Here is a 26,367-nt window from a genome sequence, read left to right as displayed (position 1 = left end):
TATACTCGAGTATATATGGTATTATGCCTTTGCCTTGCAGGTTTTTTTTTTTTTTTCCAACAAGCTTTACTTCCCCCTTTCACACTGGGGCGGGAGGCGCGGTGGCGATATAGTGGCGCTATACCGTCGGATTTGCCGCTATCGGTGTGGTATTAACCCCCGCTAGGGCGGATAAAGGGTTAATACCGCCCGCAATGCGCCTCTGCAGAGGCGCATTGCTGCGGTTTCCCATTGTTTTAAATGGGAAGGAGCGGTATACACGCCGCTCCTCTCACCGCTCCAAAGATGCTGCTGGCATATTTTTTTTCTCTCCCGCCAGCGCATCGCCTCAGTGTGAAAGCCCTCGGGCTTTCACATTGAGTATGCAGTGCAGGTGTTTTTCAGGCGGTATAGCAGCGCTATTTTTAGCGCTGTACCGCCTGAAAAACTCCTCAGTGTGAAAGGGGTCTTAAAGCGGTAGTAAACCCGCCGCCGTTTTTTTAACGCCTGAAAAACAAAAGCCATAATTAGCTAGTATGCACCGCATACTAGCTCATTATGAAATATTTACCTTGAAACGAGGCGAGAGGAACTTACCTGGTCCACGCCGAGGGAGATGTCGTCTTGCCTCGGCGTGTCTTCCGGGTATCGCCGCTCCATCGCTGTGATTGGCTGGATAGGCGATGTCGTCACTCCTGCGCATGCGCGCGGGAGACTCACCCCGGCAAGGTCCGGCGGCTGCCGGGCCTTTAGCCGAGGATCTCCACTGCGAATGCGCCGCTGCAGTCAGTGGCACATTGCGAGGGGAATATCTCCTAAACCTGTAGGTTTAGGAGATATTCTTTATACCTACAGGTAAGCCTTATTATAGGCTCACCTGTAGGTTAAAGTGGTAGTACAGAGTATACTACCACTTTAAGGTGATATCCTATAATGCAGTGGTTCTCAAACCTGTCCTCAAATACCCCCAACAAGCCATGTTTTGGGAATTTCTCTTATCTAAGATAGCCATCCAAAATACCAAGTCATAGGGCCAGATTCAGGTAGGGCGGCTTAATGTTGAGGCGGCGTATCGTCTTTACGCTACGCCGCCGTAAGTCAGAGAGGCAAGTGCTGTATTCACAAAGCACTTGCCTCCTAAGTTATGGCGGCGTAGCGTAAATGGACCGGCCTAAGCGCGCCTAATTCAAATGTGGAACAGGGGGGCGTGTTTTATGTAAATGTTTCGTGACCTGACGTGATTGACGTTTTTTTACGAACGGCGCATGCGCCGTCCGTGGACATATCCCAGTGTGCATTGCTCCAAAGTACGCCGCAAGGACGTATTGGTTTCGACGTGAGCGTAAATTACGTCCAGCCCCATTCACGGACGACTTACGCAAACAACGTAACATTTTCAAATTTCGACGCGGGAACGACGGCCATACTTAACATTGGCTAGGCCAGCTATTTGTTCGACTAACTTTACGCCGGAAAACGCCTTACGTAAACGGCGTATCTTTACTGCGACGGGCGCACGTACGTTCGTGAATCGGCGTATCTCGCTAATTTACGCATTCTAGGCGTAAATCAGCGTTCACGCCCCTAGCGGCCGGCGGAACTAGACAGCTAAGATACGACGGCGGTTGTATCTTAGCTACATTTAAGTGTAACTCAATTTGAGAATACACTTAAATGTACGACGGCGCAGATTCCGAGTTACGACGGTGTATCTACTGATACGCCGGCGTAAATCTTTGTGAATCTAGCTAATAGACTCTGATTTAAATCATCCATGCAAGATAAAGGAATACCTGAAAACATGGCCTGTACTGAGGACAGGGTTGAGGACCACTGGTCTAGACGACTAGGTCAGAGCATCACCAAAACTGTTCCCAGTCTACAGTGGTTGGAGGAAGAAAAAACAGCCAAACGGTGACAGGGTCATGGGCAGACCAGGCTCATTGATGCACATAGGTAGCAAAGGCTGGTTGTTGTAGTCCAATCAAATAGAAGAGCTACTGGAGCTCAAACTGCTAAAAAAATGTTACACTGGTTCTGCTAAAAAGGTGTGAGAATACACAAAGCATCGCAATTTGTTGTGTATGGGGGCTGTATAGCTGCAGACCGGTCAGGGTGTCCATGCCGACCCGTGTCCTCAGCCAGAAACACCTACAATGGGCACGTGACCATCAAACCTGGACCACGGAGCAATAGAAGGTGGCCTGGTCTGATCATGTTTTCTTTTACATCATGTGGATAGCTGGGTGCGTCACTTACCTGGGGAAGAGATGGCACCAGGATGCATTATGGGGAAAAAAAAAAAAAAAAAAGACAACAAGCCGCCAGTGATGTGGTACTGACGGCTTGGTGGCAGATGCCACAGGACACCTTCAGAGGTCTAGTGGAGTTTATGCCTCAGGGCTGTTTTGGCAGCAAACTGGGGACCTATCCAATATTAGGTGGGTGGTCATGAAGTTATGGCCGATCAGTGCATTTCAGCAGTAAAACTAGACTAAGATTCAAACACATGGGGGTAACATATTAGGGTGAAGAAATCATCTAAAATAAAAAATAAATCTATTTTTTAATAGACGTTAATAATAAAAAGTGGTAAACAAAACACTGGTCCAGAACTCTCAACAAACACATTTAAAACAAGGCACCAACTGGTTTAATTTCCCCAAAAAACGGAAAACTTTCATTAAGGAACCCCTCCCTGGATCACAAGGCACTTATATATTATAGAGCCGGTAGGTGTTCTCTCGGAGTTTTGCCATGACCGATTCCACGGGTAAGTTCTTGAGCCGGGCGACTTCCTCAACAGTGTGCACGGCGAGGCCCGGGTGTGAAAATTTACACAGGCTCTTGGGTACCTGGAAATAAAATAAAAATAGGGCTTATGTCCTACAAAGTTATCTGCATGGAGTTTGTATAATCATTTTTCTGAGGCTTCCAGGGGGAGCCACACTGCAGGTTAATATGATTCAGTTCTAAACTGGTGTGGGGTGTGTGTGTTTTCACCCTAACATATGCATTAAAAGGTGAAAAACCTTCTGTGCTTCAGCTGCCCCCTTCATTCTTCTTACCTGATCCTGATCGCTCCGGTGTCGAGCACGAGCCCAGTGGCTACAGCCACTGTCTCTGGGGTCATTGGCTCCCGCTGCCGTCAAAGTCAGTGACACGGGAGCCGGGGCGGGGGCCAAGTCCTGCTGTCTGTGTCAATGGACACAGCAGTCGGACTCGTGGGGGTGCCCCCATGGAAAGCGCCTCTCCGTGGGGGGCACCCTATGAAGAAGAGGGGGGAGCATCCCACAAAAGGAGGATCGAGGCTGCTCTGTCCAAAACCCTTGCACAGAGCAGGCAAGTATAATGTTATTTAAAAAAAATATGTGGGGGGGCGGGGGAGACAGAGACAGACACACAGAGAGAGAGACATAGAAAAACAGACATCGAGAGAGAGAGCAAGAGAGAGAAACAGACATACAGACAGATATAGAGGCAGACACAGAGAGGAGTGAGAGAGAGACACAGACAGACAGAGAAACACACAGACAGAGAGAAACAGACAGACAGAGACACACACAGACAGAGAGAAACAGAGAGAGAGAGAGAGAGAGACACATAGAGAGAGAGAGAAAAACAGACATCGAGAGAGAGAGCAAGAGAGAAACAGACATACAGAGAGACAGACAGAGATAGAGGCACACAGACAGAGAGAGAGAGAGAGAGAGAGAGACACACACACACACACACACACACAGAAACAGATATAGAAAGCGAGACAGAGAGAAACGGAGAGACAGAGGCACACAGACCGAGAGACAGACACAGAGAGAGAGAGAGAGAGAGAGAGAGAGAGATGGAGAGAGAGATGGAGAGCGAGTGTTGGGGTCATAGTAGAAAGAAAGAGAACAGGTTCCTTGCAAATGAAAATAAACATTTTAGAATGTAAGGAGAACCTTCTGCATGAGATATCCTCTACAGCAGGGGTAGGCAGCCTAGCCCCTCTAGCTGTCTTGAAATTACAAGTCCCATGAAACATTCCAAGACCCTGAAAATCACAGGTATTTGTAGTTTCAAAACAGCTGGAGTGCTGAGGTTGCCTACCCCTGCGCTACAGGATGGAACCCTGACACAGAAGGATGTTGCTGTGGGTAGGGAGGAGATGTCTCGTACACAAGGCACAGATTCTACGAATGGTCACCTGTCCAGTCCCTGTTTTGTATTACCTGTCTTGGTACAAAGAACGGAGCGTCTGTTTCTACGATCAGCTTGTCCAGAGGGATCCGGGAGACGGCGTCCCGCGCATTTCCCGCTGAAGGGTACGTCAGGACGGCGGTGAAGCCCACAGACATGTTTGGAAACTCATCCAGGAAGGGTTCAATGTCTTTGTAGTTGCCAGTAAAGCAATGTCTGAAAACAGAGAAGTCTGGTTACAGGACCAGGGAGGGCAAAAACTACAAGCAGCTTTAACCTTCGCATGGGGAATATGATTTAACCTTTTATAATTGAGGAAATACAATCAAATAAGGTGTGTACCATCGTCCTAGTATTCAAATATGAATTGAGGGGTCTCAGGGATTCCCCACAGACCCTGAAGCTCCAACAGGAAAAAGTGGGCGGGGAGGACTATACCGGTACTATATAGATTGGTTGCAAACAACCAGAGTAATTCACATTGGGTAAATTTTACAAAAATGTATTCACATAAAGACATCAAACAAGATAAAAAATACATGACATTAAAATACAATACAAACACACTTGACCACAATCAGGTCACCGTTCGTGCAATCCCTTCCATTGAAAAAGGGGGAAATATCGGTGAGGAAATTGGAGTCATGAGACAGGCAGTCTCTAGTCTCAACTAGTTTCGCAAATTTTGTTTTCGCTTCGTCAGGAGACAGTCTAAAGGCACAACGTCCTCTGACCCCAAGAAGGTCCAAGGCAGACAGTGGGTGAGTAACTCACAGGTGGGACGGACCTATGTGCCCGAACGGGCATGAGAAGATAGGGAGGGTAGGGGTCCCAGGACACAAAGGTCCCGTTGAATGGGATTGCTCAAGTGATAGGGTGATTAAGCCTGAATGACAGATACATCCAGGTCTGTGCAAAACAGGTGGTACGTAAGTTACCAATCTCCTGCTGGTAGCAGCACTGGTTCTTTTTTATGTATGATGATACACATGTCCTGGGACCCAGCTCCGCATGGGGAACCATCATCTATGGGTTGTGGTTAGAAAGGGTTTATTGGGGGATGATTAGTATTAATCTTTGAATAATCACAGCTAGAAGAGGTTGGCACAATACATAATTCCACAGGACAGAGAGACGGCTCACCGATGTATCTTGTAGTCGTGGGGAACCCACTTCTTCATGATCCTGAACAGATCCTCGTCTGCGTCTCGGCAATGAATGACCAGAGGCTTCCCCAGGGGCACGGCCAACTTCAGCTGCTTCTCGAAAACCTTTTCACACGGAAAAATGGGATTTAGCACAAGGCTGATCACAATATGTACCAATCCATCACTGCTAACCAGCTCCACCATCATATGAACATACACAATCACTGTATAATTACAGAATGGCGTTTGCGTCCCGATTGAGACCTGCGGCACATTGGTGCATCCACAGCTTTCCCTGAATATTTGCACGCACGCAAAGATGACAATTATGAAGACCAAAACCTCTGCTGTCTCTTTGCACATGTGAGGGAAATCTGCTGCATGACCCAAAGGCCAGGCAGGGCCCTATGGCACATCTTTGTATGCACCCTAATCTTGCCGTGGGGGGGGGTTGGGGAGTTGGCGAAGTGAAAACACAGGGGTACAGAAGTTTGACCACTTTCCACCCGGCCTATAGCAAAATGACGGCTGTGCGGTGGTTGCACTATCCTGACTAGACGTCATATGACGTCCAGCGGGATAACAGCCACCGTGCACCCATGGGGGCTCGCATCGCGGTGATCGGTGGTGCGGTGTGTCAGTCGGATACACCGACTGACAAAAAGCCGACGGAGGCTCTTTACCACCTGATCAGTGTCTGACAGAGGAAAGCCGATCGGCTGCTCTCCTGACGGGGGGGGGGGGATGATGGGGTCTGTGCTGATTGTTTATCAGAGCAGCCCCCCCTTGGATCCCGCCCAGGATGGCCATCCACACTGGACCACCAGGTATGCCCCCCTAGACCACCAGGGAAATGCAAATCTGTGCCCAGGCAGCTGCCAATCAATTCCCAGGCAGCTGCCAATCAGTGCCCACTCACAACCTAGCATACTAGATGCATACTAGAAATTCATGTAATAGGAAGTAAAAGACCTGAAAATATTTAAAGGTTTCCATTGTCATGGCAGTGTCTCTTTACTGCAATATCTGTGCCGACTTCTCTGACAGGGGTGCTCAACCTGGACCACCAGGTATGCCCCCCCCCCCTAGACCACCAGGGAAATGCAAATCTGTGCCCAGGCAGCTGCCAATCAATTCCCCGGCAGCTGCCAATCAGTGCCCACTCACAACCTATGGCCGGATCTACATGTACCAGAAATGAAAGCCAACTGGGATTAAGACCAGCACAAAAATACTACTGGAAAGGTGGTGGGCATCACCAAGGGGAAGCACCCTAAATGCCCATTGCAGGGTGTCAGGTGATGCTCTAGTTATATGCTAGATTGGATCATTGGGGGGCTATAACTAGTCTTGAAGAGGAACCTGCTGTAAAAAGGACGCTTTCCTCTTGGCTGAACCCCCCTGACATCAGAAGAGGGTGGGGTAAAGCACAGATGCATGCTATCAATTCATGTAATAGGAAGTGAAAGACCTCAAAATATTGAAAGGTTTCCATTGTCATGGCAGGGTCTCTTTACTGCAATATCTGTGCCGACTCCTCTGACAGGGGTGCTCAACCTGCGGCCCTCCAGCTACAATTCCCATGAGGCATTGAAAGGCCGACGGATGCAAGCATGACTCCCACAGGTAGAGGCATGATGGGACTTGTAGTTTCGCAACAGCTGGAGGGCCACAGGTTGGAGCACCCAAACTCTGCTCAGACTGCTCGGAAAAAAAAGCAATGGGGGGGATATTTACTAAAACTGGAGCACACAGAACCTGGTGCAGCTGTGCATGGTAACCAATCAGCTTCTAACTTCAGCTTTTTCAATTTACAGTAAAACCTTGGTTTGAGAGTAACTTGGTTTGAGAGTAACTTGGTTTGAGAGCGTTTTGCAAGACAAGCAAAATGTTTTAATACATTTTGCCTTGATATACAAGCGATGTCTTGATATAAGAGTAGCGTCATGTCACAACTGAGTATAAAAAAAGAAGAGAGGCGCCTCTAAGTGTAGCAATATGGTTATATTTAACCACTTAACGCACACCTATTTACGTCCACAGAATGGCACGTACAGGCAGATGGGTGTATATATACGTCCCCGCCTTCTAGCGGGTCGGGTGTCCGATCGGGACCCCCTCCGCTGCGTGCGGCGGGCAGATTCGTGCGGCTATTCGTTTATAGTGCGGCTATTCGTTTATAGCTGCTCCGTCGCGATCGCTCCCCGGAGCTGAAGAACGGGGAGAGCCGTATGTAAACACAGCTTCCCCGTGCTTCACTGTGGCGGCTGCATCGATCGAGTGATCCCTTTTATAGGGAGACTCGATCGATGATGTCAGTCCTACAGCCACACCCCCCTACAGTTGTGAACCATAACTCCTACAGCGCCCCCTAGTGGTTAACTCCCAAACTGCAACTGTCATTTTCACAATTAACAATGCAATTTAAATGCATTTTTTGCTGTGAAAATGACAATGGTCCCAAAAATGTGTCAAAATTGTCTGAAGGTGTCCGCCATAATGTCGCAGTCACGAAAAAAAAAAAAAATCGCTGATCGCCGCCAATAGTAGTAAAAAAAAAAAAAATTAATAAAAATGCAAAAAAACTATCCCCTATTTTGTAAACGCTATAAATTTTGCGCAAACCAATCGATAAACACTTATTGCGATTTTTTTTACAAAAAATAGGTAGAAGAATACGTATCGGCCTAAACTGAGGAAAAAAAAAATGTTATATATGTTTTTGGGGGATATTTATTACAGCAAAAAGTAAAAAATATTGATTTTTTTTCAAAATTGACGCTCTATTTTTGTTTATAGCGCAAAAAATAAAAACCGCAGAGGTGATCAAATACCACCAAAAGAAAGCTCTATTTGTGGAGAAAAAAGGACACCAATTTTGTTTGGGAGCCACGTCGCACGACCGCGCAATTGTCTGTTAAAGCGACGCAGTGCCGAATCGCAAAACCTGGCCTGGGCATTTAGCAACAAAATGGTCCGGGGCTTAAGTGGTTAATGAAGGTACAACATTTAGCAACTTATTGCTACACTTAGAGGTGCCTCTCTTCTCTTTTATATCCTGTAAAAAAAATGCTTTGATATACAAGTGCTTTGGATTACAAGCATGTTTCTGGAAAGAATTATGCTCGCAAACCAAGGTTTTACTGTATAGTGATTGTAAAGTCTCCCCCCCCCCCCTTTCTAAAAATAGTTAAAACTTACCTGGTCTGTACAGTAGTTTTGCACAGAGCAGCCATATCCTCCTCTTCGGCTCTCCTGACCCCTCCCTCCTGTGGAGTGCCCCCCACAGCAAGCAGCTTGCTATGGGGGGCACCCGAGCCTGGTGTGCCCCAGTTTTAGTAAAATCTGCCCCAATGTGCGTGCCCAATTAATTTTTCCTCAGCGGTCCAATAGCAGGGTTACTTACTCCACATGCGTAGAACTTTTTAGACTTACGGCATGCTGGTCCGGGATGGTCGTGGAACATTTGTGGGAGTAATCCAGGCCCATCTCCCCATAGGCGATGGCTTTCGGGTGCCGCATAGCCTGCATCATCTCCTCCTGTAGCTGGTCGTTATAGTACTGCGCGAAATGAGGGTGACACCCGAACGCCCCCCAGACCATGTTCTCGTTTAGCACGTGCCGCCAAGGAAGTCTCTTTAACGTGCGGGGGTCACAGTAATCCGTGATGCAGCCCTGAAACTCAGAGGGGAAAGTGGAGAAGTACTGCTCGCGGAGATCGGCGAAGGAGCGCTTATAATTCTGCAGCCGTGAGAAGAGCATGTCCAGGTGGCAGTGAGTGTCTATGAAGCCGTCGCGCAGGAACCTTGGCGTGTTGGAGTCATCGGTGGGCAAGATCTCCAACATTCTTCGTGTGGCTTTAGTTTTGTCATCGGGCGTCCATGATGTATCAAAGGAACGCGATCTGTCCCGTCTGGGTTCAAACTCGCTTTCGCTGTCGCTGAACGGGTCATGGTTCACGGAAACCTCAGAAACGCAGCTCTTGTTGAGGACGTCTTGACGCCACTTGTTTTGCTCTGAGCTGGGCTTGTACAAGGGACTGGTGGGCCAGAGGTCTTTATGACCGCTCCATGAGTTATTGTATAATTGACGAGGATACATAACGTAACTTCTGGGTGTTGAGATCCCAGCTGGAGTGCCTTCCACGGGGAGGCCCGGGAGAGGCTCGTCTTCCTGAGAAAATTTGGCCAACTTGCCCATATCTTCTACGTCAGAGAAGTCGCTTCCTATAGATGGATCCTTTTCCTGGTCTTCCTATTCCAAGAAGAAACAGACAAAGTTAAAGAGAATGCATTTAGGGCCATCCTACTTCACCGATTCAATCCCAGTCACATGCCCTCTCTCCCCCTTGTTGCATTAGCTCTGAGCTTAGAAAATGTTAAGACAGGGACCACACATGTGCAGAGGGTTTCAAAGCTCACCCCTGTGATGGTGGGTTGAGCTCGACTGGCTGGGAGTGTCTTGGCAACAAGGCAGGAAAGGATGATGCCATCTCTGGTAGTAACAAAAATGGAATACACCTAGGGCTTTATTCAATTTTAGTCAAAGCTGCACATTTATTTGTACCTGCAGGCGCCCCTTACCTGCAGAGGCGGCTCTAGGCTTTGTGAGGCCTTAGGCAAAACTTGACATGGGGCCCCCTCACACCCATGATGGGAAAACATAATTCAAGGACAAGAGCCTCTTCCCCACAAACCTGGCCGGTGGTTGAGGGGGTCTGCGGGCGGGGGGCTTATCATAATCTGGAAACCCCCTTTAACAAGGTGGCCCCCAGATCCTGCTATTTAATAACTAAGGGGCGGGGGCCACCCAGTGATGTCACCTGGTGAACCCACCCCCTTGTGACGTCATTGACTGAGGGCATGCTGGGTCATTGACGTCACAAGGGGTGGTGTCACAGATATTTACTGGTTGTTAGGGACGCTGGTGGCCCCCGCTCCTGAGTCAGGGCTCTTAACGCTGCCTGAGCAAATCAGCATTAAGGTCCCCTGTCCCTCAAAACTGGGGTAATGCAGGCCTCTGTGAGTGTGAGGCCTTAAGCGACGGTCAAATTGGCCAAATTAAAGAGCCGCCTCTGCTTACCTGCGTAGGAAGTAATTAGGTAAAAGGTGAACTAACCCTTTAAAATGGACATACTAGTTCACATGTGTCAAATACAAAGCCCGTGGGTCAAATCTGGCCCCCCAGGCCATTTCATGTGGACATCGCACCTTTCTTGCATCTGCAGCTCCCCCCCACCCCAAATGTCTCCCCCAACACCTGGTCTCAGCAGCAGAGGACAGAACTCCTCCGCCAGGTCCTGAGCCTCTCCATGCAGCCCGCAGAAGCTGGTCATTTCCCCCCTCTGTCTCAGCAGTCGTCAGCAGAGAGGACAGAACTCCTCCGCCAGATCATGAGCATCTCCATGCAGCCCGGAGAAGCTAGTCATTGACCCCCTCCCCTGTCTCAGCAGTTGTCAGCAGAGGACAGAACTCCTCTGCCAGATCTTGAGCCTCTCCATGCAGCCCGCAGAAGCTGGTCATTTCCCCCCTCTGTCTCAGCAGAGAGGACAGAACTCCTCCGCCAGATCATGAGCATCTCCATGCAGCCCGGAGAAGCTAGTCATTGACCCCCTCCCCTGTCTCAGCAGTTGTCAGCAGAGAGGACAGAACTCCTCCGCCAGATCTTGAGCCTCTCCATGCAGCCCGGAGAAGCTAGTCATGGACCCCCTCCCCTGTCTCAGCAGAGAGGACAGAACTCCTCCTACACTCTTCTGTTTAAGCGCAGCACCCTCTGCTTTCAGCATTCAGCAGACTCCGGCAGCTGACTCAGCCCACCTCTGGTGCTCCTGCAGACCCTGCACTTTCTGAATCGGCCCCAGCTTCTTCCTGGCAGCAGCACCAGGGAAGGGGAGTGCACTGTGATGTAAGGGAGCGTGGGGGACATCTAACCTTACAGGTACAACTTGCCCTTTGAGGGCAACCATGATGCTGATGTGGCCGTCAATGGAATGGAGTTTGTCATCTTTGTTCTAGTTCATTACAAGGGGGGGGGGGGGTTTAGAGGGGGCTTCAGCTTCAACCCGACTATGCGCATTACAATCTGAATGTAGGCACTATACACAATCGTCTTTGGATAAGCCAACCTTTACACCAGTGGTTCTCAACCTACTAGTGCCGTGACCCCCTTGATAAAATGTCCCAAGTTGTGGGGACCCCCAACAGTAAAAAAAAAAAAATTGTAGCATGGGTTGTCAGCACCCAAGGCAAGACGAGTAATTTGCACCCCTAACCCACAGACATTTAGCGCTCCCTTCCACTCGTCCAGTATTAAATCCCCTTATGGTACATTTTAGGATGTACCACTCTCTTTGTTCTTCTTTTACCTCTCGCTATCCTAATTTATTTTATTTTTTTGTTGCCATCTTTCTTGTTCTTTCTCTCCCCTTTTCTTTGTTCCTCCCCCTCTTTTCCTTCCATGTATTCTCTATTATTACTCCTTCTCTTACTCCTTGGTGGGGAGTTGGGATGAGTGGTAGTGCTGGGGAGAGTTTTGATCAGCCAACTTAGGTGCTCTTGATCAAGGTCATCTGCTGATCTGAGAACTGTCGTAGGGACTTTTAATGGCATCTATAAGTGTTACTCACTGTGTCTTCGGGTTCAAGTGTCTCGTAGCAGTGACACCTATGCCAAAATCAGGAGATAGGGTCTCCTTCAGCTCCGCCCACTTCACATTCCTCACCAGTCAGCTGACCTCTAGTCTCTGCCCCCCAACCATGCTGTGAACAGAATGGGCGGCTGCGAAGAGACCGAGTGGGCGGGTGCGAGCTCCAGGAACAGCCCTGCTGGGTGGCCGTGAAAAGGCTGAGAGAGCAGCGCAGGCTTCAGGAACAGCCCAGGATTCGGTGACCTCTGGCAAATCGTCATTTGACCCCCGAGGGGGTCCCGACCCCCAGGTTGAGAACCACTGCTTTACACAGTGCCAGGGGTTGTCCAAAACTGTGGTGGTCAACTTGACAGATATAGGGGGCTTTGCAGTGGCCCCTGATATCACTAGGAGGTTGCACGTGATAATAAGTAGACTGTCAGAGGATTGAGAGATGTTACAAGAGACTGCTGGGGAACAATGCCATAATAGCCCCTTTACTAATGAACGCTCTCACCAATCTCCCACTGCAGGTCACTGAGGGTTGAGGGTCGCAAAATACATATCAAAGGGCCACAAATTGGGCACCAGTGGTGTAAAGCAGTTGTTCTCAACAACTGGTCTAAACAATCTATCCCTGATTGGGCAGGCCATCACACAACAATGCAGATATCTGGGAATCTGAATGGGACCATTACAGACTGTAAAACAGTTTCTAACCATCTAAAGGCTTTGTATGATTGATGGATTGCTCAGATATTTAACTCTAAAATGTAAAAAGGTTTTCAAATCATTCTTGTAAATGCACCTACAAGAGAGAAGAGCACACAGGCTCTGGTGCAATACCCTTTATTTTATGATAAAAGCTAGATAAAAATGCACTCACAAGAAAAGAAAAAAATGGAATCAGAGCTAAGCATCAATCAGGGCTAAGCATCAATCAGGGCTAAGCATCAATCACATCTTCCCACCATGGTACTGTGCACTAAAGTCCTTCCATTGTTCTTGATAGGAGCTGCAGCTGACAGTGTGGCTATCGCAGCAGTCCTGGATCAAACGCAGACGGCGCCTTGCTTGATCTCACGCCCGCCGACAGTTCACATGCACAGGAATTGTCATGAGCCGCTGGGACAGTTTCCGAAGTGGCAGGAGGGGGATGTCTCTCCTCCCCCCCTCCCGCTGCTTGCGTTGCTTACGGGCGTTTCTCTGGCTTACCATTTCCGCCGGTTCACCTGCTCCCATAGGTGATCAAAGACTCTATGGCCTTGGAGGACTGGAGAGACGTCATGACGTCACTTCCGATCCAGGCTGGAAGAAAATATATATTTTTTTGGATCTTATGCTTTTAAAAAAGGCGAAGTTCACCTTTTTTTTTTCTTCTCTCTCCAATTTCCAGCTCCCCGATGTACCCAAATAGAATTAATTTCCATAAAGAGGACCTGTCATTCTTATTTCTATTACAAGGGATGTTTACATTCCTTGGCATAGGAATAAAAGTAAAAAACGTCCCCATCCTTCCATGCGCGCGCAAAGGAGCGAATGCATATGTAAGTCACGCACACATATGTAAACGGTATTTGAACCACACTTGTGGTTAGTGTGAACGTTAGCGCGAGAGAAATAATCCTTGCGCTAGATCTCCTCTGTAACTCTAAATATAACCCGTAAAGGCGTTTAAATCGTCCCCTATGGAGATTTGTTCGTAGTTTGTTGCCATTCCATGAGCGTGTGCAACTTTAAAAGTGTGACATGTTAGGCATCTAGTTACTCAGCATAACATCTTTCACATTATACAAAAAATAAACAATTGTGGCAACTATTGCGTTTTTTTTTTAAATTCATTAAAAAAGTGTTGTTTATCCGAATGAAATGCATTTGCAAAACCGCTACGCAAATACTGTGCAACATAAAAAAAAAATGCAAATAGATTGCCATTTTATTCTCTAGTCTAGGGTCTCTGCTGAAAAAAAAAAGTTATTTTCTAGCAAAATAAAAATAAAAAATACTGATCACAAAAAGTGCCAGAAAAAGCCTGGTCAGCAAGTTAACAAGTCCATGGCATACCATACCATAGTACTGTGGTGGGGAGAGGGGATTGATGAGCTACGATTCATATTTTCTTGTGAGTGCATTTTTATCTAGGTTTTTAATCATAAAATAAAAGGGTGTTGCACCAGAGCCTTCACTCTTCTCTCTTGTTTGTGCGTTTGCAGTTTCTAGTTGCGAGAGCAGCAAGATTGTGGTGCTATTGAAGACTAACCCTTTCAAGGCTGGAGATATATTGAATATTTGGACCCTCTTTGTAGAGGTCACCTGTGGCGTTACCGCAAGTACTGGCATATGTGTATTAATTCTTGTACTCACTGTATCAGAGTCTTTATCAGATTCAAACAAGAACACAAGCCGGGGAGTGCCCATTGAGGTCTCTGGTTTGTTTTTGCGGTCCTCCGTTCTCTCTTTGCGGTCCTTTAGTTTTTCTTCATCAATCTCCATTCTCTCTTTGCGGACCCTTGGTTTCTCTTCATGAACCTTCATTCTCTCTTTACGGACCTTTGGTTTCTCTTCATGAACCTCCATTCTCTCTTTACGGACCCTTGGTTTCTCTTCATGAACCTCCATTCTCTCTTTACGGACCTTTGGTTTCTCTTCATGAACCTCCATTCTCTCTTTACGGACCCTTGGTGTCTCTTCATGAACCTCCATTCTCTCTTTACGGACCCTTGGTTTCTCTTCATGAACCTCCATTCTCTCTTTACGGACCCTTGGTTTCTCTTCATGAACCTCCATTCTCTCTTTACGGACCCTTGGTTTCTCTTCATGAACCTCGATTTTCTCTTTGTGGACCCTTGGTTTCTCTTCATGAACCTCCATTCTCTCTTTACGGACCCTTGGTTTCTCTTCATGAACCTCCATTCTCTCTTTACGGACCCTTGGTTTCTCTTCATGAACCTCCATTCTCTCTTTACGGACCTTTGGTTTCTCTTCATGAACCTCCGGTTTCTCTTTGTGGGCCTCAGGTTCTTCTTTAGGAATCACTCTAGAGACAGTTCGCCTTATACGGATTGGGTGATCTGTCCTCTCCGACCTCCAGGTTGATTTCTCTTCCTCAATCTCTCTCTCGGGGGCGTTTGTCTCGGTCCTGGGTAATGGCTCTGAACGCCTGGACTTCTCTTTACGGACTTCCAGTTCTTCATTAGGAACTGCAATTGTGATGGTTCGCCCCAACCAGCTTGGGTGACTGGTGCTCTCCGACCTCCATGATGATTTCTCTTCCTCAATCTCTCTCTTGGGGGCGTTTGTCCTGAATGACAAGTCTGAATCCTCTGACTCCCGCCGCTGGAACCTACCCATCCTCTCCGTTTCCGGCAGATTTTTCAACTGGCTATCCAGTGATCTTCTTCCTCCTCTTGCGGAAACTCCTATGTCGCTGAATGCCCTCTTAAACAACAAGGACGGAGCATTGGGCCTTCGTGGTCGGAACCTCTGTAAATCCTCAGATTTTGTTTTGGTGTCCTCATCCATCTCAAATTGGCGATCACCCTGCAAACAGGAGTCAGAAAACAAGCCGAATTGTTAAAAGCGATCTGTTATTAAGACAGGAAGGTGATATGTACAGTACTGTGCAAAAGTTTAAGGCAGGTGTGAAGAAATGCTGTAAAGCAAGAATGCTTTCAGAATTATATATTTTAATTGTTTCGTCTTTTTTTTGTTTATCAATTTACAAAATGCAAAGCAAGTGAACAGAAGAAAGGTCGAAATCAAATCAATATTTGGCGTTACCTCCCTTTGGCTTCTAAACCAGCATCAGTTCTTACACTTGCACACTGTAATGGATTTTGTAGGATTAGAGTTTGGTATAATTTGATTATTCATACACCTAACAGGTGCTAATGATCATCAATTTCAAATGTAGGTTGAAACAGTCATTAACTGTAACAGAAACAGCTGTGAAGGAGGCTTAAAATTGGGCGAGGAACAGCCAAACTCTGCTACTGGTGAGGTTGTGGAAGACAGTTTCATGTCACATGCCATGGCAAGACTAAGCACAGCAGCAAGACACAAGGTAGTTATACTGAATCAGTAAGGTCTCTCCCAGGCAAAGATTTCAAAGCAGACTGGGGTTTCAGGATGTGCTGTTCAAGCTCTTTTGAAAAAGCACAATCAGACATTGTAGACGCAGTGGTCAGCCAAAAAAACAATGCAGCAGATGAAAGACCGATCATGCTTACTTCCCTTCCACATCGGAAGATGCCCAGCAATGCCATCAGCACAGAACTGGTGGAAACTAATGGGACCCAGAGACACCCAACTACTGTCTGGAGAAGTCTGGCCAGAAGTGGTCTTCATGGAAGAATTGTGGCCACAAAGCCAAACCTTCAATGTGGAAACAAGGCCAAGAGACTCATCTATGCAGGAAAATATAGGAACTGGCAGGGACGATCCACCCTATAGGCTCACTATGCAAGCTGCTTAGGGCCCTGCAAAGCTGCAGGGGGCCCCCCAAATTACTAGAGGCCCCCGCCTGGTGAGAAGTAGTAATTTTCGGCCCCTCACCCAGCTTCTCAACTCGCTGGCTGCATGGGAGAAGAGGTAAGAAGCCAGCACCCCCGGCCTCTCACTTTAATGTAAGATGTCAGTTCCGAGATAGCAGAACACCCCCTCCCCCCCCCTTCTCAACTTTAATATTTAATGTGACATGACACTGTCGGCAGCCCCCCCCCCACTTCTCAACTTTAATGTGACATGTAATTTATTTTGCTTAGGGCCCCAAAGAGGTCAGGATCAGCACTGGGAACTGGGGTGCAGAAAAATTAACAGCAGGTACTGAGGAGTAGAGCTGGGTGATTTTTGCCCCAAAAAATCAGCGATTTATAAAAAAAATTAAAAACTCGATTCACGATTCGAATCAAGTTTGTTTTCTGATGGACACCGCGCCAGTCCTAAGGAGCTGCGGGCAGGAGTTTTAAGGCGAGGCCGTGGCTTCGGCCTAGTCCGCTGCGATCCTGGGAAAAGGCCGCCGACTAGGCCGAAGCCGGGGCCTCGCCTTAAAAAAATCCTGCCCGCAGCTCTCCGCGATCCTTGGAAAAGGCTTTGGCCTAGTCCGTGACGTCCAGCCTCTTTTAGGTGAGCCCGCAGCTTCGGCCTAGTCTGCGGAGCGCCGGTCCTATGGAGAAAAAAATAAAAATTAAAAAAACGGTTTGGTCAAAATCTGAATCGATTTGACCTTGCAACTTGATTCAAGATTCAAATCGATTTTTTCCCCAGCCCTACCGAGGAGTCAAAATGTGAAATATTTGGCTGTAGCAGAAGATAGTATGTTGGCAATAATGAGTGTCTGCAGCCAAAAAGGGATGGAGGGCAAATCACAGGCTCCCTGGACAGGCAAGTGTCCATATTAAAAGTCAGTAGCTACAGTGTTTGCAGCTGCTGACTTTTAAAAGAAAAAAAAAATTGCGGGTGGAACACTGCTTTAAGCTCCAAGGGGTGGAGCGAAACGCGTTGGAGCATGGTCTTTTGGGAGGTCCAGCTGAGGTTGCCACAAACCATTGATCCATGGGATTGTATAGATGTGCGGCTAAAAGGAGACCTTCTTACCCTTATATTGGTGGTCAATAGAAAATGTCCCTTTGCATTGATGGTCAGTGGAGAAAAGCCCCGTTACAATGGTGATCTGTGTAGGAGTGACCCCTTATGTTGAATGTCAGTGAGACGCTGCCCCCTTAAAGTATGGTCACTGCAGGTAGGAGATCAGTCTGCCACTGTTCACTGCTTGGGGAACCTCTGGTGGAAACCTATCTGAAAAAAAGTAGTTTTGGGTTGTGGCACCTTAGTGTGATCGGGCCTCACCACCGATAGTTCTTGAATACCCATAACTGTCAATACAGTAGATCTAGACTCATCACTGGATAGAGTGACCCCCTTATGTTGGAGGTTAGGGTGGTCTTACCTCTGTTAGTGACACAGAGGCCCTAGGCGTAGGTGTTGATGCCTCCGCTTGGTCAGTTCTGTTGAAGTCCCAGCTGATAGTCCGTCGGTGGCCTCTGCTCGATGCACTCTCTGTGGAATTGCTGCCAAGCCGGTGATCCAGAGTACGTTTCGGCGTACTCTCATAGGGGTAGACCCTGACTTGCCTCTCCTTCGGCGGGCTGGGGCCATCAGGGTCTGGCTCTCTGCTGCGATGGGCCCCTCTCGGGAGTTTGGAATCCAGGCCTCTCAAGTATTTACTTGGAGACATTTCTGGAGGACTCGACCATCTGTGCTTCCGCGGACCACTCCTTTCAGCCATAGTGCCTGGGGAGAAAAGAAAAATAAGAAAGCACGTGGGTCAGTGACTTTCAGATCTCACAGCTGGTCTTGGGTGGCCCATCAAGACCAAGTATTGCCAAGGTATTGTCTGAGCAGTACCCGCAACAATTGGGCAAGGCATGGGTGAAATGTGAACAAAGCTCAAAAACAATATTCCTGAGTAATGCCGGTAACACAGACACCTTCAACCTTGTTGAGTTTTTCAAATCAAATACACACATACACACACTTACCTGAGGTCTCCGATTGTCCACGAGTGTCTCAGCCATCCGAGATTCTCCTTCCCGATTGGCTGAGACACAGCAGTGGCACCCTTGGCTCCCGCTGCTGTCAAAGTCAGCTAGCCCAATCAGGGGAGAGAGGGGGCGGGCCAGGTCAGGGCTTGGTGTCTGAATAGACTGTGACTCAACTTGGGTGCCCCCCATAGTAAGCTGCTTGCTGTGGGGGGCACTGAACAGGAGGTGAGGGGCCAGAATGACAGAAGAGGGACCCAGGCTGCTCTGTGCAAATCCACTGCAACAGAGCAGGCAAGTATAACATGTTTGTTATTTAAAAAAAAAAAAAAAAAGGAGCCTTTTTACAATCACTTTAACCACTTAAGGTTCCGCCTAACGCCGATATACGTCGGCAGAATGGCACGGCTGGGCACAATCATGTACCTGTACGTGATTGTATAATGCCCGGTCGCGGGCGCTGAAGAACGGAGACAGCTGTGTGTAAACACAGCCTCCCCGTTCTTCACTGTGGCGCCGTCATCGATCATGTGTTCCCTTATATAGGGAATGACAATCGATGACGTCACACCTACAGCCACACCCCCCTAAAGTTGTAAACGCATAGGAGGTCACACTTAACCCCTTCAGCGCCCCCTTGTGGTTAACTCCCAAACTGCAATTGTCATTTTCACAGTAAACAATGAATTTTAAATGCATTTTTTGCTGTGAAAATGACAATGGTCCCAAAAATGTGTCAAAATTGTCCGAAGTGTGCGCCATAATGTCGCAGTCACGAAAATAATCGCTGATCGCCGCCATTAGTAGTAAAAAATAAAAATAATTAATAAAAATGCAATAAAACTATCCCCTATTTTGTAAACGCTATAAATTTTGTGCAAACCAATCAATAAAAAGCTTATTGCAATTTTTTTTTACCAAAAATAGGTAGAAGAATACGTATCGGCCTAAACTGAGGAAAACATTTTTTTTTATATATTTTTGGGGGATATTTATTATAGCAAAAAGTAAAAAAATATTTATTTTTTTCAAAATTGTCGCTCTATTTTTGTATATAGCGCAAAAAATAAAAAACCGCAGAGGTGATCAAATACCACCAAAAGAAAGCTCTATTAGTGGGGAAAAAAGGACGCCAAATTTTGTTTGGGAGCCACGTCGCACGACCGCGCAATTGTCAGTTAAAGCGACGTAGTGCCGAATCGCAAAAAGGGGCCTGGTCCTTTAGCTGCATTTTGATCCGGGTCTTAAGTGGTTAATAGAACAAGCTGAAGCTAGAAGCTGATTGGTTACCATGCACAGCTCCACCAGATTCCGAGCGATCCAGTTTTGGTAAATCTCCCCCAAAGTTGTTATTGTGATCTCTCCCTTCCTATCCTGGGGACCTTCATTCCCTTATTTCCTGCCCTGGTCTACTGAACAGCAAGATATAAAGTCTGCTGTGTGCTGCAAGATACCTCGGGCCGGAAATCCAATGTGTATTGCAAAATATCAACCCTTCCTCAGGAAGTCTGCTGTTCGCTGCAAATTATTTACCCTCCTCCTAGAACGTTAGCTGTGTGTCCTGAAAGATGCTTCCCCTTTAGAAAAACCATTGTGTGCAGCAAGATTTTAAACCACCAGGAAGTCCACTGTGTGTTGCAAAATGTCCTCCCCCCCCTCCCCCTCTTAGGAAGTCTGCAGATGCAAAATATTAACCTTTCTCCAAGAAAGTCAGCTGTGTGCAGCAAGAGATCAATCCATGTCAAGGAAATAAACTGTGCAGCAAGATATCAACTCCCCCTGGGACATGGGTTCTCAACCTGTGGCCCTCCAGCTGTTGCGGAACTACAAATCCCATCATGCCTCTGCCTTTGGGAGTCATGCTTGTAACTCTCAGCGACCTGCAATGCCTAATGGGACTTGTAGTTCTGCAACAGCTGAAGGGCCGCAGGTTAAGCACCCATGCCCTAGGAAGTCCGCTGTGTGTTGCAGATACTGGCCCCGCAAAATATTAACCTCGCTCCAAGAAAATCTGCTGTGTGCTGCAAGATATCACCCCCCCTAGGAGGTGTTTGCAGCAAGGTATCGTCAGAGCCCCCCCCCCCTAAGAAAGTCTGTTGTGTGCCCTGCAAGATACTTCTCCCCAAAAAGTCTGCTGTGTGCAGTAAGATGTTTCCTTCCCCCAGGAAGTCCACTGTGTGCTGCAAGATACCTTCCCCTAGAAAAAGGTATGCTGTGTGCTGCAAGACACCTTCCCCTAGAAAAATGTATGCTGTGTGCTGCAAGACACCTTCCCCTAGGAAAAGGAATGCTGTGTGCTGCAAGACACCTTCCCCTAGGAAAAGGAATGCTGTGTGCTGCAAGACACCTTCCCCTAGGAAAAGTATGCTGTGTGCTGCAAGACACCTTCCCCTAGGAAAAGTATGCTGTGTGCTGCAAGACACCTTCCCCTAGAAAAATGTATGCTGTGTGCTGCAAGACACCTTCCCCTAGGAAAAGGAATGCTGTGTGCTGCAAGACACCTTCCCCTAGGAAAAGGAATGCTGTGTGCTGCAAGACACCTTCCCCTAGGAAAAGTATGCTGTGTGCTGCAAGACACCTTCCCCTAGGAAAAGTATGCTGTGTGCTGCAAGACACCTTCCCCTGGAAAAGGAATGCTGTGTGCTGCAAGACACCTTCCCTTGGAAAAGGAATGCTGTGTGCTGCAAGACACCTTCCCCTAGGAAAAGGAATGCTGTGGGCTGCAAGACACCTTCCCCTAGAAAAAGGTATGCTGTGTGCTGCAAGATACCTTCCCCTAGAAAAGGGTATGCTGTGTGCTGCAAGACACCTTCCCCTAGAAAAAGGTATGCTGTGTGCTGCAAGACACCTTCCCCTAGGAAAAGTATGCTGTGTGCTGCAAGACACCTTCCCCTAGAAAAAGGTATGCTGTGTGCTGCAAGATACCTTCCCCTAGAAAAAGGTTTGCTGTGTGCTGCAAGACACCTTCCCCTAGCAAAAGTATGCTGTGTGCTGCAAGATCATGTCCCCAACTAAGAAATGTTATCCGGTGCAATTCAGCAAACAATAAATGTTCCATGTATAATGGAGACGGGGAGACTTGGATGCCAAGCGGAGCCGGGGGGTGAGTATCGGAAACTCAGCCAGCAGAGCCCATCATCTGCACCCCGATAAGAGGGAAGTGTTCTCAGTGCTGAGCGCTGTCTGTACTCCTCCTGCCGGCTTCCTGCAGTGAGCAATCCCATTGGCTGCCTTGAAGGTTGAATAAGCAGAGAAGAACTCAAAACAACATTTTCCCCTCATAGACTGTAAGCTCTGCTTCCTCCCTACTCACCATCGCAGGGCACCAATCACTGAGGGGCGGGCTGTCCCCAGGCCTTGCTGTAATGAAGCATACTGCACCGCGTTTCCTCTGGGTTCTATCACATGGTGGACTGGGGGGGGGGGGGGGGGGGGGCGGGAGGGGCGAGTGAAACCTTCCTCTACAGATCACTTGCTTGGCTCAGAAATCCTTTTACTTTCTTTTTCTCACCGGGAAACCCCAGGAGGTCGCTCCGACGCATTTTATTCTTCTATTAATAGTGCAGTAAGGAAATTGGCGCTCTGCGCTTAGATTTGGGGGGGGCGCCTGTTTATACCGATCTATTTACACAGCAGGTTTAACGCCTTCACAGCCGGGGGAGATTTCTTTAAATTTGACCACAAATAATAAGATTAAAGTTTTGTAAATAAAAAGGCGCTTTATAGACACACGCATTTGATAAAAAAATAATAAATGACTTTTTTTGCATTGAAGTCTGCAGAGCATTACGACCACGATTAGGCCTCATTTAGATGTGCGGTTGGGGAGTGGTAAAAAAATGCACGGTTGAGCCTCCTTTTTTTTTTGCTGCACCCCCAAACGCCATCTCTTAAGCTGCAATGGCCAGTGCATGTACGTGGAGCCCCACCCCCTGACAGTGCATGTACGTGGAGCCCCAGACAGTGCATGTACGTGGAGCCCCACCCCCAGACAGTGCATGTACCCGAAGCACCACCCCCCAGACAGTGCATGTACCTGGAGCCCCACCCCCAGACAGTGCATGTACCCGAAGCACCACCCCCCAGACAGTGCCTGTACCTGAAGCACCACCCCCCAGACAGTGCCTGTACCTGAAGCACCACCCCCCAGACAGTGCATCTACCTGAAGAACCACCCCCCAGACAGTGCATCTACCTGAAGCACCACCCCCCAGACAGTGCATCTACCTGAAGCACCACCCCCCAGACAGTGCATGTACCCGAAGCACCACCCCCCAGACAGTGCCTGTACCTGAAGCACCACCCCCCAGACAGTGCCTGTACCTGAAGCACCACCCCCCAGACAGTGCATCTACCTGAAGAACCACCCCCCAGACAGTGCATCTACCTGATGCACCACCCCCCAGACAGTGCATCTACCTGATGCACCACCCCCCAGACAGTGCATCTACCTGAAGCACCACCCCCCAGACAGTGCATCTACCTGAAGCACCACCCCCCAAACAGTGCATCTACCTGAAGCACCACCCCCCAGACAGTGCATGTACCTGGAGCCCCACCCCTGACAGTGCCTGTACCTGAAGCCCCACCCCCCGACAGTGCCTGTACCTGGAGCCCCACCCCCTGACAGTGCCTGTACCTGGAGCCCCACCCCCTTGACAATGCCTGTACCTGGAGCCCCACCCCCTTGACAATGCCTGTACCCCCACCGACAGTGCATGTACATGGAGCCCCACCCCCTGACAGTGCATGTACCTTTCATGCATTTAACCCCCTGATCCCCCCCAGTTAACCCCTTCCCTGCCAGTGTCATTTATACAGTAATCAGTAGCTATGTATAGCTCTGTTTACTGTAATAATGACATGTGTCCCATCTGTCTGCCGCAGTCCCACTAAAAATGGCTGATTTTTTTTAGTAAAAAAAAAAAAAAATGCCATAAAACTATGCAATTTTTTTTTTTTTTTTTTACCAAAAATATGTAGAAGAATACTGTGAAGGACTTGTATGCAATTGCCTATATGCTTCAGGAAAAGGAAGACGGCACCTAAAAACTGTCCATAGGAGATGCATTAAGAGCCCCTCATCAGTTTGGTGTTATCCCAGAATAGGGGTCCTAGAATTATTCACCTCACTTCGATGTGCACAGCGATACCCAACGTGTGCGTTTCCATTGGTCTGTATGTCTGTGTTTTCATTCACTTTATTAAACTTTTTTTTACTTTATACCCATCACTGGGGGGCTGATTGGCATCCCCCCCAACGGGAACACCTAGAGAGTTTCCCTTTACATTGGTGGTCAGTGGAGGGCCCCTAGTTCATTGGTGGTCAGTGGAGGGCCCCCAGTTCATTGGTGGTCAGTGGAGGGCCCCCCGGTTCATTGGTGGTCAGTGGAGGGCCCCCCGGTTCATTGGTGGTCAGTGGAGGGCCCCCCGGTTCATTGGTGGTCAGTGGAGGGCCCCCCGGTTCATTGGTGGTCAGTGGAGGGCCCCCCGATTCATTGGTGGTCAGTGGAGGGCCCCCCGGTTCATTGGTGGTCAGTGGAGGGCCCCCCGGTTCATTGGTGGTCAGTGGAGGGCCCCTGGTTCATTGGTGGTCAGAGGAGGGCCCCCAGTTCATCGGTGGTCAGTGGAGGGCCCCCGGGTTCATCGGTGGTCAGTGGAGGGCCCCCCAGTTCATCAATGGTCAGTGGAGGGCCCCCCAGTTCATCAATGGTCAGTGGAGGGCCCCCCGGTTCATTGGTGGTCAGTGGAGGGCCCCCCGGTTCATTGGTGGTCAGTGGAGGGCCCCCCGGTTCATTGGTGTCAGTGGAGGGCCCCCCGGTTCATTGGTGGTCAGTGGAGGGCCCCCCGGTTCATTGGTGGTCAGTGGAGGGCCCCCCAGTTCATCGGTGGTCAGTGGAGGGCCCCCCAGTTCATCGGTGATCAGTGTAGGGCCCCGTTTCATTGGTGGTCAGCGGAGAATGTGATGTGGGCGCCCCTCGCCCACTGAGCTGACACTTAAAGCTCTCAGGCTGATGTAGATCCACAATGTTCTGGGTGCTTATGTATTACACGCTACACAAAGGAGTCATGCTGAGATTTGTAGTTCCCTTTAGGGGGGTAATATCTGGGTATTTGGTAGTCGTGGTGTCCTCAGGGTGGTAATATCTGGGTATTTGATAGTCGTGTCCTTAGGGGGGTAATATCTGGGTATTTGGTAGTCGAGGTGCCCCCAGGGGGGTAATATCTGGGTATTTGGTAGTCGTGGTGTCCCCAGGGGGGTAATATCTGGGTATTTGGTAGTCGTGTCCTTAGGGGGGTAATATCTGGGTATTTGGTAGTCGAGGTGCCCCCAGGGTGGTAATATCTGGGTATTTGGTAGTCGTGTCCTCAGGGGGGGTAATATCTGGGTATTTGGTAGTCGTGGTGTCCCCAGGGGGGTAATATCTGGGTATTTGGTAATCGAGGTGCCCCCAGGGGGGTAATATCTGGGTACTTGGTAGTCATGGTGCCCCCAGGGGGGTAATATTTGGGTATTTGGTAGTCGTGGTGCCCCCAGGGGGGGGGGTAATATCTGGGTATTTGGTAGTCTTGGTGTCCTCAGGGGGGTAATATCTGGGTATTTGGTAGTCGTGGTGTCATCAGGGGGGGGGGGTAATATCTGGGTATTTGGTAGTCGTTGTGTCCTCAGGGGGGTAATATCTGGGTATTTGATAGTCGTGGTGTCCCCAGGGGGGTAATATCTGGGTATTTGATAGTCGTGGTGTCCCCAGGGGGGTAATATCTGGGTATTTGGTAGTCATGGTGTCCTCAGGGTGGTAATATCTGGGTATTTGGTAGTCATGGTGCCCCCAGGGGGTAATATCGGGGTATTTGGTAGTTGTGGTGTCCTTAGGGGGGTAATATCTGGGTATTTGGTAGTCATGGTGTCCCCAGGGGGGTAATATCTGGGTATTTGGTAGTCGTGGTGTCCCCAGGGGGGTAATATCTGGGTATTTGGTAGTCGTGGTGCCCCCAGGGTGGTAATATCTGGGTATTTGGTAGTCGTGGTGTCCCCAGGGGGGTAATATCTGGGTATTTGGTAGTCGTGGTGTCCGCAGGGGGGTAATATCTGGGTATTTGATAGTCGTGGTGTCCCCAGGGGGGTAATATCTGGGTATTTGGTAGTCATGGTGTCCTCAGGGGGGGTAATATCTGGGTATTTGGTAGTCATGGTGTCCCCAGGGGGTAATATCTGGGTATTTGGTAGTCATGGTGCCCCCAGGGGGTAATATCTGGGTAGTTGTGGTGTCCCCAGGGGGGTAATATCTGGGTATTTGGTAGTTGTGGTGTCCCCAGGGGGGTAATATCTGGGTATTTGATAGTCATGGTGCCCCCAGGGGGGTAATATCTGGGTATTTGATAGTCGTGGTGTCCCCAGGGGGGTAATATCTGGGTATTTGGTAGTCATGGTGTGCCCAGGGGGGTAATATCTGGGTATTTGGTAGTCGTGGTGTCCCCAGGGGGGTAATATCTGGGTATTTGGTAGTCGTGTCCTCAGGGGGGTAATATCTGGGTATTTGGTAGTCGTGGTGTCCGCAGGGGGGTAATATCTGGGTATTTGGTAGTCATGGTGTCCCCAGGGGGGTAATATCTGGGTATTTGGTAGTTGTGGTGTCCCCAGGGGGGTAATATTTGGGTGTGTGATAGTTATGGTGTCCCCAGGGAGGGGGGTAATATTTGGGTGTCAGGGCATGCCGATACTTGTGGTTCACCCGGTTACCTCAGGCTGCTCTCTGCTGATTGGAAACATTCACTGCTCAGCGCCCCCCGGACTCCTCACTGCTCCTTCCGTTGCTCTGCACAGCCGATAGGTCAGATCGCAGCGCGGCCCCGCCCCCTGCCACTTGATGATTGGACAGTCACCTCGTCTACCCACG

The 26,367-nt window shown here is 48.7% G+C and overlaps 1 protein-coding gene across 3 annotated transcripts; it reads right to left on the bottom strand.

Annotated features, from left to right (window-relative positions):
- Positions 1-2,521: 2,521 nt before the first annotated feature.
- Positions 2,522-26,367, bottom strand: TATDN2 (TatD DNase domain containing 2). Of its 3 annotated transcripts, XM_040358845.1 has the most exons (8): positions 26,211-26,367; positions 17,878-18,221; positions 14,922-15,470; positions 14,295-14,879; positions 8,742-9,560; positions 5,302-5,429; positions 4,191-4,374; positions 2,522-2,834 (listed from the first exon to the last, which is right to left on the bottom strand). In XM_040358845.1, exons 2-8 carry the CDS (start codon positions 18,214-18,216, stop codon positions 2,694-2,696), a joined length of 2,745 nt encoding a protein of 914 aa, XP_040214779.1. In that variant the 5' UTR covers positions 18,217-18,221; positions 26,211-26,367; the 3' UTR covers positions 2,522-2,693. The 3 variants fall into 3 exon arrangements, with proteins under 3 accessions (XP_040214779.1, XP_040214777.1, XP_040214778.1); XM_040358843.1 differs by having other exon boundaries at positions 14,295-15,470; positions 26,211-26,366; XM_040358844.1 differs by lacking the exon at positions 26,211-26,367 and adding an exon at positions 21,783-21,875 and having other exon boundaries at positions 14,295-15,470.

The sequence above is a fragment of the Rana temporaria genome, chromosome 7 (assembly GCF_905171775.1).
Source record: "Rana temporaria chromosome 7, aRanTem1.1, whole genome shotgun sequence".
Lineage (NCBI taxonomy): Eukaryota > Metazoa > Chordata > Amphibia > Anura > Ranidae > Rana > Rana temporaria.
Note: the sequence above shows the minus strand (reverse complement) of the source record. Positions and strands in the feature narration are given on the sequence as shown.